General features: G+C 45.0%; 1 protein-coding gene across 6 annotated transcripts in view; it reads left to right on the top strand.

The window, feature by feature from the left end:
• The window catches only part of ACOXL (acyl-CoA oxidase like), a 327,931-nt gene that overhangs the window by 88,992 nt on the left and 225,098 nt on the right, over nucleotides 1-13,841 (top strand). For all 6 annotated transcript variants that reach the window (XM_029937830.1, XM_029937833.1, XM_029937835.1 and 3 more), the window contains one exon: nucleotides 10,236-10,270. In XM_029937830.1, the coding sequence (XP_029793690.1) occupies nucleotides 10,236-10,270 (35 nt within the window). The remainder of the gene's footprint in view (nucleotides 1-10,235; nucleotides 10,271-13,841) is intronic.

The raw sequence follows: 13,841 nt of genomic DNA, 5'->3' as shown, positions 1-13,841 counted from the left end.
CCATCATTTTAGACAAAGTCACTTCTCTCACATCAAAGTCTGAAGTTACCACCTTAGGTTATTGTACTGACCTAAAAATTAAAATCATGACTTGGAAACTTTGTGAGAATTTGTTTGGGGTGGGAGTGGCAGACTTATTCCTAAGAGATTGTAGCTTTGTTCTTTTACCTCCTTTCTTGAGTCTTTGTTTTGAATTTTTGTCCTGGTAGGACATAGTTTAATAATACCTCTCTGCCGAAGCATTCATGTTTTAGGCTGACAAAGAGCATCCTGAGATAAAGATTGCATTCGGGTATTTGAAAAAGTACATGGTTCATAGCATTTTGCAATGTAATTTTTCCCCAGATTTTTTCTTTATTAAATGTTTTTTGAAACTTACCATTCACTACGAGCTTATGTTAAAGCATTCAAATTACACACTAAACAAGAGTATAAAAAATGAAGGACCTTTTCTACCCCATTCCTTCCCACCCCCCAATTTGGCAGTCTTCCACACATCTCTCCTTATAATTATGTAAATAATTAGCTAATATCAAATATCACCTCAATACATGTCATACACATCTACATCCTATTTGCAATTTTCTTTTTGTTTAAAAATATGTTGTGTCTCTTCACAGTGAACCTACTGCACTCTTTTCAAGTTTATTTATTTATTTTTGAGGGAGAGAGAAAGAGAGGGAGAGAGAGCACAAGCAAGGGAGGGGCAGAGAGAGGAGAGAGAGAGAGAATCCCAAGCTACCCCCCTGTTGTCAGTGTGGAGCCCAGTGTGGGGTCAATCCCACAAACTGTGAGATCATGACTAGAGCCAACACCAAGTGTCAGACACTCAACCAACTGAGCCACTCAGGTGCCCCTGCACTCTTTTTAAATAGCTGTGATCATGTTTTATGGAAAGCCTAATCTTAGCATATGTTCTACAAACCTGGACAGAGGACCTATTTTTTACATTTGTTTTATGTATTTTTTTAAACCAAACAGAGGAGAAGGTATGGGGTAGTTAGAAGGAAGGTTAAGTGTTTTTAAATTAATATTTGGCAAAATTCAACACCCATTCATGATAAGAACTCTCAGAAAAACAAGAATAGAAGGGAACTTCAGCTGGACTAAAAACACCTACAAAAGAAACTATAGATATTATCATCCTTATGTGAGAGACTAAGTGCTTTCTCCCTAAACTTGGGAACAAGGCAAGGATGTCTGTTCTCACTACTCTTACACAGCATAGTGCTGGGATTTCTAGTCAGTGCAAAACAAAACAAAACAAAACAAAACAACAACCACCAAGGGAGAAAAAGGTGTACAGATAAAAACAAAAGAAGTAAAACTGACTCTATTTGCAGATGACATGATTATCTACATAGAAAGCTCATGGAGCCTATAAGACAAATTCCTGGAACTAGTAAGTGAATTTAATAATGTTGCAGGATACAAGGTAAACCTACAGAAATCAGTTGCATTTCTGTATATTAACGACACATATGTGAAGACTGAAAAAAACCAATATAGTTTACAATTGCTGAAAAAAAATGCTTAGGAGTAAATCTAACAACGTGTATAGGAATTATATGACACTTATGTTCAGAAATGAAAACTTATATTCAAATACCTGTGCACAAGTGTGTATAGCAACTTTATTTATAATAGCCCCAAACTGCAAATAACCCATATGTCCGTCCTTCAGCAGACTACTGGACTGTGGTACATCTGTACCACGGAGTGCTACTCAGCAATCAAAAGGAATGAGCTATTGGTGCATGTAACAACCTGGATAAATCTGCAGAGAATTATGCTAAATGAAAAGATCTAATCCCAAAGGGTTATGTACTGTATGATTCCATTCTTGAAATGACACATTCAGGAATGGACAGCAGATTGATGACTGCCAGGGGCTAAAATGGTGCGTGAGTGTGGGGGGAAAGTGGATGCATTTATAAGGGCGACACAAGGGATCGTTATGGTGACAGAAATGTTCTATAGCTTGATTGTATTGATGTCAGTATACTCATTGTGATATTGTAGTGTGGTTGTGTGAGATGTTACCATTGGAGAAAACTGGATCAAAGATACATGGGAACTCTCTATTATTTCTTTATATAATTCCTAACAGCTGCATATGAATCTACAATTATATCATACTAAGAAGTTTAATTTAAAAATAGGGGTGCCTGGGTAGCTTAGTCGGTTAAGTACCTGACTCTTGATTTTGGCTCAGGTCATGATCTCACAGTTTGTAAGTTCAAGCCCCACATCGGACTCTGCACTGATAGCACAGAGCATGCTTGGGATTCTCTCTCTCCATTTCTCTCAGCTTCTCCCCGACTTTCTCTCTCTCAAAATATATAAACTTAAAAAATATATAAATAAAAATATGTTGTTTCTTCAATGATAGTTCTACCATATTGTTTTTAACAGTTGCTGACATATTTCATGGAATGCCTTATTTTAGCCTATATCCTATTAAGTCTAGATAGATTTTTGTTTGTTTATGTGTTTTGTTAAATTTTTTGGGGGGAGGTAAAAATTAGAGGAGAAAGTAGGTAAAAACTAGAAGGATGAAAAGTGTTTTTCTTTCTTCAAAACAAGCTCCTTAAAACTAACTTTGTATTTTACATTAGAAAGAGATATAGTGGGGAACCTGGGTGGCTCAGTCAGTTAAGCATCCACCTCTGACTCAGGTCATGATCTTAAGGTTCGTGGGTTCAAGCCCCGCATCAGGCTCTGAGCTGTCAGCACAGGAACCTGCTTCTGATTTCTGTGTCTCCCTCTCTCTCTGCCCCTCCCTCACTCATGCTCTGTTTCTCTCTTTCTCAATAATAAATAAAAACATTAAAAAAATTAAAAAAAAAAAGAAAGATATATACTTTCTTGGAAGTTTTACTCTTGACTCTGATGGGGGCCTGGGGGTCAGAATGGGTCAAAAAGCTGTGGTGCGGTCTCTAAGCTGCTTCCACGGCTAGAAGGGCCTTTCATTTTCTTGTATTTAACAGCCCCAAATCCACCTTAAAAACGCCCTCAAATACTTTTATTATTGTTCACATTCAAGGGCATCACCTATTTTTTCCCTTTAGTCTTGTACATTTCCTCTTCTCTTCAGCCTCTTCCAGCTTCCCTGGCTGACTCTGACTTAATTATCAAGCTTTCACTTAAGTAGTATTTGCACTGAAAGTTCCGGAGTTTTTTGGGTTAGGTATTCTGTGTTGTCGGCACACACAGACTCCAAGCCCATTGTCAATGCTGATTTCTTTTAAACAGAAGTTAGGCTTTCTAGGAAAAGAGGGTGTGGCTTATGACATTATCGAATACCCAACCGTTCATATCAAGAGAAGCAAAGAAACCAAAATCCACGATTATTTTGTTGGAAGCCTAAAACCTGAAAAATACATTCATGGTCGAACTGAAGCATCAGAGGGACCACCTGGACTGAATTCAATAGTTCATGAACTATTTGGCAGCCCTGTTTGTCCATCTCTGGGGACAAGGCACAAAAAGATGAGGAATGAGGCCCTGCTGCACACTCACTGTGCACTGTGACATGATTGGACAGACTATGGCTACTTAATGACAATGACAAAGACAGTAGCTGGCCTCCTGAAGCCCGTACCTTTGCCAAGCGCTGAGAGCTTCCTTCCCTGTGGCTCTTGGGGCAGCATGTATTTCACCTCTGCACAGGAGGGGACTCCACCTGCCAGAGCCCCACAGCTCCTGGGGCCCAGTCCCTGGAAACTGCCTAGCAGCATGGGTCTGAGGTGCCATAACTATGGGGTAGCCACTCAGGACTAACAAATGTTTTCGTTTTGGGTGAATGGGGTGACAAGGCAAGTCCTTGTGAAAACCCGTCTACACGTGTTTAAAGTGGTGTTGGAACGTTCAGTCCGAAAAGATAGTGTCTGGCCCGGGTTCTTGGGGACAGCGGTGAGGAACAGCACCATCATTGGTCTTACCTTTTTAGTCATTTGGGGCTTAGAGACTTAAAAAAACACCCTATTTTCTTAGGTTGGTTAAACAACCACTGCCTGCCTTTCAATGCTCGTTCAATGTTGACGTCCATTGATTTGGCAACTTATCTTTTACATCAGGTTTTGAAAGTTTCAGGTCTACATTGCTGGATTACTGGCAAATCTGAAAAGATCCCTATGCATTATGCACATCTTTTTCTAAACATTAGTGTGCTTTTTTCTTGATTCTTTTATTTTTTTTTTAATTTTAAGGGGCCAAGGAAGGATAATATCACAAAATAAACTCAGTAATGAAAAATATGTCACTCTTTTCTTCCTTCTGCCTTTCTTGCCTTTTTTCTCCCTCTTTCAAGAGGAGTGGCAGACAGGAGGGCAGGGTTGCCACCTGTTGAGATTTACCCTTGGCCTCCGGGAAGCCGGCCCTGGCCTTCCAGATTGACAGCAACCTCTCCCCGCTGAGTGGGTGATCACCTGTGAGCACTAGGAGGCCTTGTTTCCCAAAACATAACGTCAGGCCTCCCCGGGGGGGCCTGCCTGAACTTGCAGTGATTACCGTGCCTGAGGCCGAGTGTGGGCCCTGGAAGGACATTAAGAGCATGTAAAATGAAGATAGCTTTCCTGTGTGTTATAACATCATTATCATCATTATCATTGTCGTCGTCATCATGGTCATCTTCATAGCGGTTAATAAGAGTCATCTATGCCCAGCACATTGCTACCTTCTTTCCATACATTATCTCATTCAGTGCTTCTAAACCTATCTGTGGAGGAATGGCTAAACCCCCGCAGAGTCCCCAATTCAGTAGCGTTGGGGCCAAAGCATTTGCATTTCTCACAAGTTCCTGAGAGACATGGATACTTGCTGGTCCACATCTCTGAGGTCTGAGTTAATCTGTCTAAAACAATCCCCATTTGACATTGAGGAAAAGGCAAGAAAAGTCAGGGAACTTGACCATAAAGCTCACTGTTCTTGACCGTAAGCATCTGTTTGTCCAGCGCGGTTAATTTTTCAGAGGAAATAGCAAGTGCCTAAGAAAGCCCTAGATGGATACCAAGGCCGCAGACTAGTGAGTTGGGGCACATGTGGCCGGGGTTTGAGAGTCAGGCACGAGGTGGGGGGGGCTGGAAGATCTGGGGTGATGCCTGGAGGAGGAGCAGCCCTAGAGGGTGCCGTGTGGGGAGCGTGGGGTCTGTTATTATCTGGAGAGAACGGTGCTGGAAAGACAGCCAGAGAAGGGGTTAAAGACCCATTTGGTGGATCACTTTCTCCCTGAGCTTCCTGGTGTCAGCACACGTGGGCTGTGTTTATGCGCCTTCTGTCTACACCATGCCTCTTCTCTCCTTCACGCTCCTTTCCCATATTTCCCACAAAAGGGAGAGGAATAGTTGAAAAGTGCCGGAGGAAAATAAACAGCAAGCTTTTCTTTTTGAGTTTGTTTTGTGATGGTATAAATCTTTGGACCCTTGAAATTAAAAAAAAATAATAAGAGGAACTAAAGAAAAAGCTTCACATAATTAGAGGAAAGGGCAAGAAGACTCATGAATGACATGAAAGCAATGTCTAGATTTATCGCAAACACAGTCAGATTTTCAGAATTGAAAAGCCAAGGAGAGGCTTGGCATGTGGAAATGTGTAAAGTGAGGTTGGAGACCTGGTGGCCCCCTGGCCACATTCCACTGACACGTTTTGTTTGGCTCAGAGTTCGAAAAATATTCAAATCAGTTTAAAATGTGGGCGTCTTCACACTCAAGCCCTTGGTCTCTGGCTTTTCTTGAGGAACAGGGAATGCTGGCTTTGGGGCTGTGAAGGGGCGTGGCTTTGGTCATAGCCTCTGCCAGTGTAGCAGCCCCCTCTAGAAAGTTCTGGGCCCAGACTTGGAGCACCACCACTCACCAGCTGGGCCACTTTGGGGCCGGCATTTAATAGACTCTTCCTCCTCACCTGCCCCCGGCTGCTTCGTGTGTGTGACAGCACATCATAAACACGAGACACAGGGGACCACACTGGCAAGCCCTGGGCAGGTGGGCATTAGGAAGAGACGCTTTGAAACAACCTACGGACAGGGCGGGGAGCCCACGTAAGGGAAGCGCCCTGCCAAGTGTCACCCATTCCTTTCCTTAAAAAATTTTTAAAGGTGTTTAAAAACTGTGTTTTCTAAAATTATTATGATTATTTTACAAGATGCATGCAGTCTACACGGTGCTTTATAGGGTGTATCCGGCTACAGCTGGCGCACTTCGGGGGTGGTTTATGGCAAATTATTCTCGGATTACTCTTTAATGCAGCAGGTCTGCCTGTTGTCTGAGCTCCCTGGGTCACACAGAAAACCCTCAGACTTGATACAAAACAGCTGCCTTGGTCAGCTATTCCAAAAAAGGAGCAATTTTAGGCCGAAGCAACAGGAAAAAGGTTTTTTGTAGCTGGTTGAGATGTTGAAAAATGTTAAATTACTCTTTCCTTGCCATCAAAGTGTGATTTAATTTTCTTATTAACAAATTGTGTAAATCGAAAAAGAAGCACCCCGAGTGGGAGCGTGTTAAGTGCATTCTGGCAACACTTACAGTATGTCCTGGGGGGCTGTTCTCCTGGGAGGGCAGCAGCCACAAAACTCCAGCTGACCTCAGTGTCCCCGGGCCTCAGCCCTGGCTGGGCTGGGGTCAGGGGGCCGACCCCTAGGCCTCCCTCCCACCCTCCCCTGGGTTCCTGCTGAGACCACCAACAAAAGGGTCAATTGTCTGAGGCCTCGCTTTGTCTCAGAGGGTTCTGGGGGCCTCTCTGAATGCCGAAGTGTCTGTGCACGTGGGTACGTGCATGTCTGTATGGATGTGTGTGTGTGCATGTGGGCGAGTGCATGCATATGTCTGCATCTGAGTATTGTGTGAGTGTGCACATGCATTGTGCACATACGGACACATGCTCATTGATATGTGTGCACATACGAGTGGTGTGCATGTGCATGCACATGTGTGAGTGTGGGTGTTTGTGCAGGCATAAGCGTACACACACATGTGACTTGGGTCTCAGTGTGCGTGTGTGTGTACACACAGGTGCACATGCATGTGTGAATTGGGCACAAAGTGTGCATCTGTGCACCTGCACGTGGATGCATTGTGTGTCTGTGCAGACACAGGCAGTGGTGAGCCTTGGTTAAAGCATTTCTGAGTAGCTGATGCCTCTTAGCAGGGCGAGGGCTCGTAGAGGCCTGACTGGCCCATGGGGGTTCCTAATGCCAGGGTGGAAGACTATCTCTGGCCCAATACAAATTGCCTTTGCTATTCACTATGGTACAGAAACCTCAGGGAATTTTCTACCTTCCTGCCTTCTCTGGGGTCAGATAATATGTAGGAGGGAGGAGGAGCAGACATGTCCTCACTCATGTTCCCACCTGGGGCCTTATGGCAAGCTCTATGAGGCATTTTCTGCAGTGTTCCAGCATCTGCGCAGGGCCATCTTATTGGATCCAGTGCGTCCCATGTGGCGGGTGCACCGTGTTTCCAGGACGGCTGTGTGATACCCTGTCCCCATGCACCACGTGGGGTGGTTCCCATGCAGCTCCGGGGCCCATGCAGGGGGTTGGAGCCTCTGGTTCCCCAGCACGGTGTTACCTGGCCTGCGGGACGTGCCGCAGCTGGTCTGCGTGGTTCCGTGATTCGCACTTCCTTCCTTCACAAAGATGTCCTTTGTAAAAGGACAACGAAAACACATTTGAGAAGTCAGGAAAAGACAAATAAAAGCGCTTAATTGGAATTCATCTCAGCGCAGGATTTATCTCCCAGGCCCTTTTAACCGGCACGGCTGCCATCGAACAACTTCCTCTGCTGTTTTTCTTGGCTTTGTCCCTCCCACGCCCGTTTTCTCTTCCTGCTCCAGCAAAGGCGTATCTTTCAACTGTGGAAAAGCCACCAATGGAGCAGAACTCTAAAGCTTATCAACACATTCAGTTGGTGAAATTATCTCCTCATAAGCCTAACTGTAAGCCAGAGCTTTTTAACTCCAGGAAATGTGAAGTTACGTGACATGGGAAATCTGCAAATGGCTCATCTGACCTTTTGGCTGTAGTTTCTGTTTTTATTTTCTTCCCTAAATAATTTCCTCCTGTTCATTAAATTCTTGATTATCTCTGATTATCCCTTTGCCCCCCTCTTCTTCTGACCACTGAAATCTAAAAAACAAAAACAAAACAAAACAACAACAACAACAAAAACCCCTCCTGGTTTGTGTGATAGGAAATCGGCTGGATGCTATATATTTCACACCTTCAGTTTTAGGTAATCTTTTTGTAAAATGAAGCCTATCTTCCCTGAGCCCTAGTGGCCCACCACTGTTGGTTCAGCATTCGGGGTGTGCACTGATGAAGACACATGGACGAATCATTCTGGAACTGAGCTGTGCAAACAGTAGCTAGGGGGATTCTGCAGTGTGTCAAGCTGGACAGAAGTGTTGAGCTTTCTTTCCTTTTTAAAAATTAATTCTAGTTGAGTATAGTTGACATATTATATTCATCTCGGTGGTTTTACTTCTCCTAACTCTACATCCCCTCGCTTCTTCCTTACCCCTTCCACCATCTCTGCCCACGGACCCTTGGGTCATCTGGTAGCATCCGGAGAGCCCATGGAAGTGACCTCCCTCCCCCCGCGCCCCCCCAATGCCCACCGCCACTGGGGCCAACGTCAGGGAAACTGGCAGTGATGTGTTTGGGATGTTAAGGTTCAACGTAGGCAGACTTTGTGCCCAGAAATGATATTACAGACGATGCTTGGATTTTTAGCTGCTGTGGATTTCTTAAACTAGCAGTGCCACAATTCAGCCACAAGTGGACTGTTGAGACTTTTATAGGCATGCTTGAGGCTCATCATCATTTTCACATAATAAAATACTTTCCAAATTCCAAAAGCTACCTTAAAAATTAAATTTTGGAAAATGAAAACATTTTCACAAATGAGGCATTGCCTGTATATAGTGGTGGTAGTGGCAGTTACTATTTATAGACTTTTTCCTACCTATCTGGCAGCACGTACATACACAGGTACGAACATAGAAAAATTGCTTCATCCTTGCCTGAGAAAATAATTATTTGCCCATTATATAGATGCAGAAGACACGGTGGCTTTGAGAATTTAAATAACGTGATGCCCATGCACTTGAACTCGCGTGGCCTCACTCTTCTGGAATCCGTGGTCTAGCTGAGGCTCATGCCACATGATTTGCCCCCCTCTCATGCCTGAGAGGTTTCCATGACACCTCCACAGGGTGAAGAGGAAATCACAGAGCCACCGTGGCCTCTACTTGCTGTGCGCAGTGACTGTACACTTGCTCTTGATGTCACACGTGCACCAGAGTCTCAGTCTCTTTGCTGCCCTTAGAGGTGCACCTTGCTGAACATGAGTGTATGTGTGCAGGCTGTGCAGATCCCACTGGCTGGACTCTGGCACAGGTGGCCAGTCCTCCTCATGGCCTGGGCTCCGCTCAGCACCCCTGGGGCAGGGCGAGTGGGGAAGGAGCTGCTCCCAGGACCCGGGTATGGCAGACCTCAGAATCAGCAACACTCTGAATCCTGTTCTTTCATGGCTTTGTCTTGGAGCTGAAAGAGCCCTGTTTTGCTCATACAAACAGAGAGTAGAATGGTGGTTGTCAGGGGTGGGGGGTGGGGTGATGTTGGTCAGAGGGTATAAACTTTTAGTTGTAAGATGAATAAGCTCTGGAGAGTTAATGCACCACATGGTGACTACAGTTAACAGTAGTGTATTGTGTACTTGAAATTTTCTATCTCACCAACAAAAGGGAAAAAAAGGTAATTATGTAAAGTGATGGATGTGTTAATTAATGTGATAGTGTATGGTAATAATTTCACAATGTGGATGTGTATCAAATCATCACACTGTAAATATTAAATATATACAATTTATTTGTCAATTATGCCTCAATGAAAACATTTAAAATATTAAATTTTAAAGACAATGTAAAGGAAAAGAAAGCAAAGCAAAAAAAAAAAAAAAAGGCTGTTATGGAAGTTCTTTCCAGATGAGAGGCATGTTGTCTAATTCACAATGAAATATTTTAGGGGTCCCTAAGACCCTTTCAAAATCCGACTAGCCTTTAAGAACGACGTTGAAACTAAAGATCTGTCAATAAAAGGCGTTATTTATGAAACGTAAGCAGTAGGAGATTTTAGGAAATGTTTAAAAAATAATGGACCATTATAAGTTAATTTTCTTCTGAACTCAGCGTGCTCTTCATGTGATTTAATATATTTTTTCTCTTTTTTTAAATTACAGCTTGGGTTGACGATAGCCATTCGCTATAGCCACAGGTAAAGTGAAATTTTTTTTCTTCTTAAGAGATACCCTTTCTGGTTTATATCTTTTGGTTTGATCAAATCCGTGGGGTTCAAGCTACATTTTGGTGGCTCCTCTACCTATGGTATCCGTTCACAGCACTTAGAATTGTTCCAGTTGGTTCACTGGTGAGGGCTACTGGCCTCACTATTTGGAGGGACAGAGCTTTTACATAAAGGCGGTGGCAGGTAGCACATTTCTTTTAGAACAAAACATGTGCTGCTCTGGGGCGGGGACGCGAGTGGTTTCTGGGTAGTATATTCTGTCTAGGGACGAGAGCAGAGATCAGGGATGTCCCGCGTGAGCGGTGACGCTGGACAGACGGAGAGCTGAGCGAAGGCTTATTGCTGGAACCCCTGCCCACCCCACTTGTCTTAGGTATATTTGAGAATGGCTAAAAGTGCCATTTTTTTTTTTTTGGTCTTACTTCATGATTTCTGCCTTTTTCTCAAGTGCATGATATTTATGGAAAACGTTGGTATCCTGTGCTAGTATCCAAGTACGGGCATCCCCTCACATGCGTCAAACTGTATTACGATGTCGAGTTCGTTAAAGATCCAGCCTCACTGCCCTCACACAGTCTATGCTCCCCGAGGTGCCGCCCTGCTGGCCAGCTGGGGACACTCGGCCAGTTCTCCACAAACAGGCCATAGTTCCTGCAAAGGAGATCGCCTTCTAAATATGCTTGATACAGGCTGTACGTGCTTGTTTACAGTTAACTGTGGCTCGATCAACACAGTGGGCAAGCACGGAAGCATGAAGAGCTGCTGGTGCAGTGTGTGGGGCAGAGCAGGAAGAAGGCAGGACTGGGTTAGAACCACTTGGAACTAGGAATGAGTGTGTGGGAAAAAGACATTTCTGGATACTCTTCGAGAAAGCTGCTCCAGAGAAGTTCATGATGGCTTTTCCACGTGTGTGAGGGGCATGGGGAATTTTTGCCCTTTCAATTATTATTTTTTAAAATAAATGCTTATTTATTTTTGAGAGGGGTAGAGAGAGAGAGGGAGACAGAGGATCCCAAGCAGGCTCTGTGCTGAGAGCAGGTCTTGAACTCACGAACAGCGAGATCATGACCTGAGCTGAAGTCAGACGCTTAACCGACTGAGCCACCCAGGTGACCCTGCCCTTTCTATTCTTCTCCATTGGTGGAACCTTCCTCATATTCGAGTCCTGCTTATCAAGACTGTTTTCTGCAGGAGAGCTAAAGGGGCCTTCTTAAGCAAGCTACAGGTCTTGCTCTAGTTCAGAGAACGAGCATGTGCTCGTCCCCGCAATGGTAAGGGTTACCCTGTGGCTCTGTGGAGAGTTCTAACTGGTGCAGAAACTCAGAGTCTATACGGAACCTGACAAAAAAATCTTTAATACTTTGTGAGCCTGAGGGACCTTGGCCAGCTGTCAACCTTTTCAAATCAGGGAATCAGGTGAGATAGCAGAGAAGGGGAGACCTGATAGAGGTCCCCCAGGTGAATGGTGCCTTTGTCCCTGTGCTTATTAGGGGGCCCAGCCCTGCATCCCGGAAAAGATTCCTGCTTGGCCTGCCCAGAGCCATGGTGGGCCCTTGGCATCCTTCTGTATGGTTTCCAACACCGTACAGAAGTTGGAGACTGTTGTCTGAGCTGAACATCTTCTTCATTTGGGAAGGGAAAATGTCTTCTTACCCTTGCTGGGTAGCGATTTAGCTATTCCTGCTTTCCTGTGGGGTTGGTGGCAGTGGGTGCTCTCTGGAAGGAAGTGCTTTGCTTGGATTACAAATGGCTTCTCCCTTTGGTTCCTCCTTCCCTACACTGGCTGAAGAAGTGTGGTTAGTAGATAGTGGTTATGAAGCTGAATAGAGACCCGCGCACCCTGAGCCATGGTCCTGCAGGAGCTAAGGATGGGAGTTCCGTTGTGGAGAAGGCAAAGAATGAGGTTGGAATTGAGAAAAGTCCATTTTAAAGAAAGAGCTTTGGAACCACTCATGCCATGGCACATTTATGGAAATCCTGTTCCCCAATGGCTGCTTGAGGTCACTGAGCTACCAGTGTTCATGCTGGAATGTTCTGTGAGACAGGGGTTTGGAAAGACCATGAAAGATGGCTTGACTCTTCTTCACAGGGTCTGGGTCCTGTGCTGGAGGGCTCAGGGCTGAGGACAGAGACGTCTGAAGGCTCGTTCACTTCTGTGTCTAGTGGGTGATGCTGGCTGATGGCCAGGGATCTCTGTTCCTCTCCACACGGGGGTGCATGTGGTCTCCACATGGGCTTATTGGGGCTTCATCACAGCATGGGAGTGGCTCTCTCTGAGTGGGTGTCCTGGGAAGGGAGAGCCAGGTGGCAGCCGTCTCCTTTCTGTGCTCAGCCGGGGAAGCCATGTAACATCACTTCCACCTTATTCTGTTGGGGAAGTCACCAACCCCCTGCTGGCATTCAGAGGGAGGAAGCAGAGACCCCACCTGCAGTGGAAGGAGTGTTGGTCACATTGTAACAAGGGCATGAGAGGGGAAAATCTTCATGTTGCCGTTTTGGGAAAATGCTGTCTGCTGCAGAGCCCAGGTGAATGAAAAGGTACTTATTTAAAGCCCTTGCAAAAGGAAATTTAAGACACTGTCCTGGCTGTAAGGCACTTCTGAGCTGGGGAAACACAATGGGTATGTGTGAAGAAGACTTAAGGATAGACACAAATCTTAATAGGAGGAGGTAAATCAATCAAAGGAGGCTTCTCAGAGGAAGTGAATCCTAAACCATCCTCTTGGAAGGCAGACTCAGTGAGCTCAGACAGGTGCCCTGCAGGCTGATAATGCAGGTCCCTGAGCATACATACAGGGATAATGTGGAGACTTTTTTGGAGTGAGCCTGTGACAGGTGTAAATGCCCTATTAACACACCCCACTCCCCCAAGCCTAGATGAGGTTACTCAGGAGCATTTGACCTGTCCATGTACCAACATCAAAGATGCAGTGGAACTGCAGAACGCATTTTCAGAAGTTGTATTTTCCAGAAATGATTTCTGAAATGTAAAGAATTGTTATGTCAATGTTCCAGGAAGCACAACAGTGTCTGTAAATCTGTGGAGGGAAAAAAACCATCTTCTGGGAAGCCCCCAGTCTGCAGGAGCCAATGACTCTTAAAATTTTTTTAAATGTTTATTTTGAAGAAGAGAGAGAGCATGAGAAGAGGAGGGGCAGAGAGAGACAGAGACAGAATCTGAAGCAGGCTCCAGGCTCTGAGCTGTCAGCACAGAGCCTGATGCGAGGCTTGAACTCATGAACGGTAAGATCATGACCTGAGCCGAGTCGGATGCATAATCGAACTGACTAAGCCACCAGGTGTCCCCTATAGGAACCAATGACTCTTAATAAGGTGTCGTAAAGAGCCGTTTTCAGGTCACACTGTACTGCCTTCCTTCCCCCCACCTTCTTTGTCCTGTCTCTGGGGTCAGCGGGCACGGGAGGAATTGGCCTGTCCTCTCAGAAGGCTGCATGTCATTGGGCTGCCTGGTGGTAGCTCTTCTGTCCCTCTGCTGCCTGTCACCCACTTCTCTCCTCAGAGGACAGGAAGAGGGTGAAGA

Source organism: Suricata suricatta, chromosome 4, assembly GCF_006229205.1.
Source record: "Suricata suricatta isolate VVHF042 chromosome 4, meerkat_22Aug2017_6uvM2_HiC, whole genome shotgun sequence".
NCBI classification, from domain to species: Eukaryota; Metazoa; Chordata; class Mammalia; order Carnivora; family Herpestidae; genus Suricata; species Suricata suricatta.
Note: the sequence above shows the minus strand (reverse complement) of the source record. Positions and strands in the feature narration are given on the sequence as shown.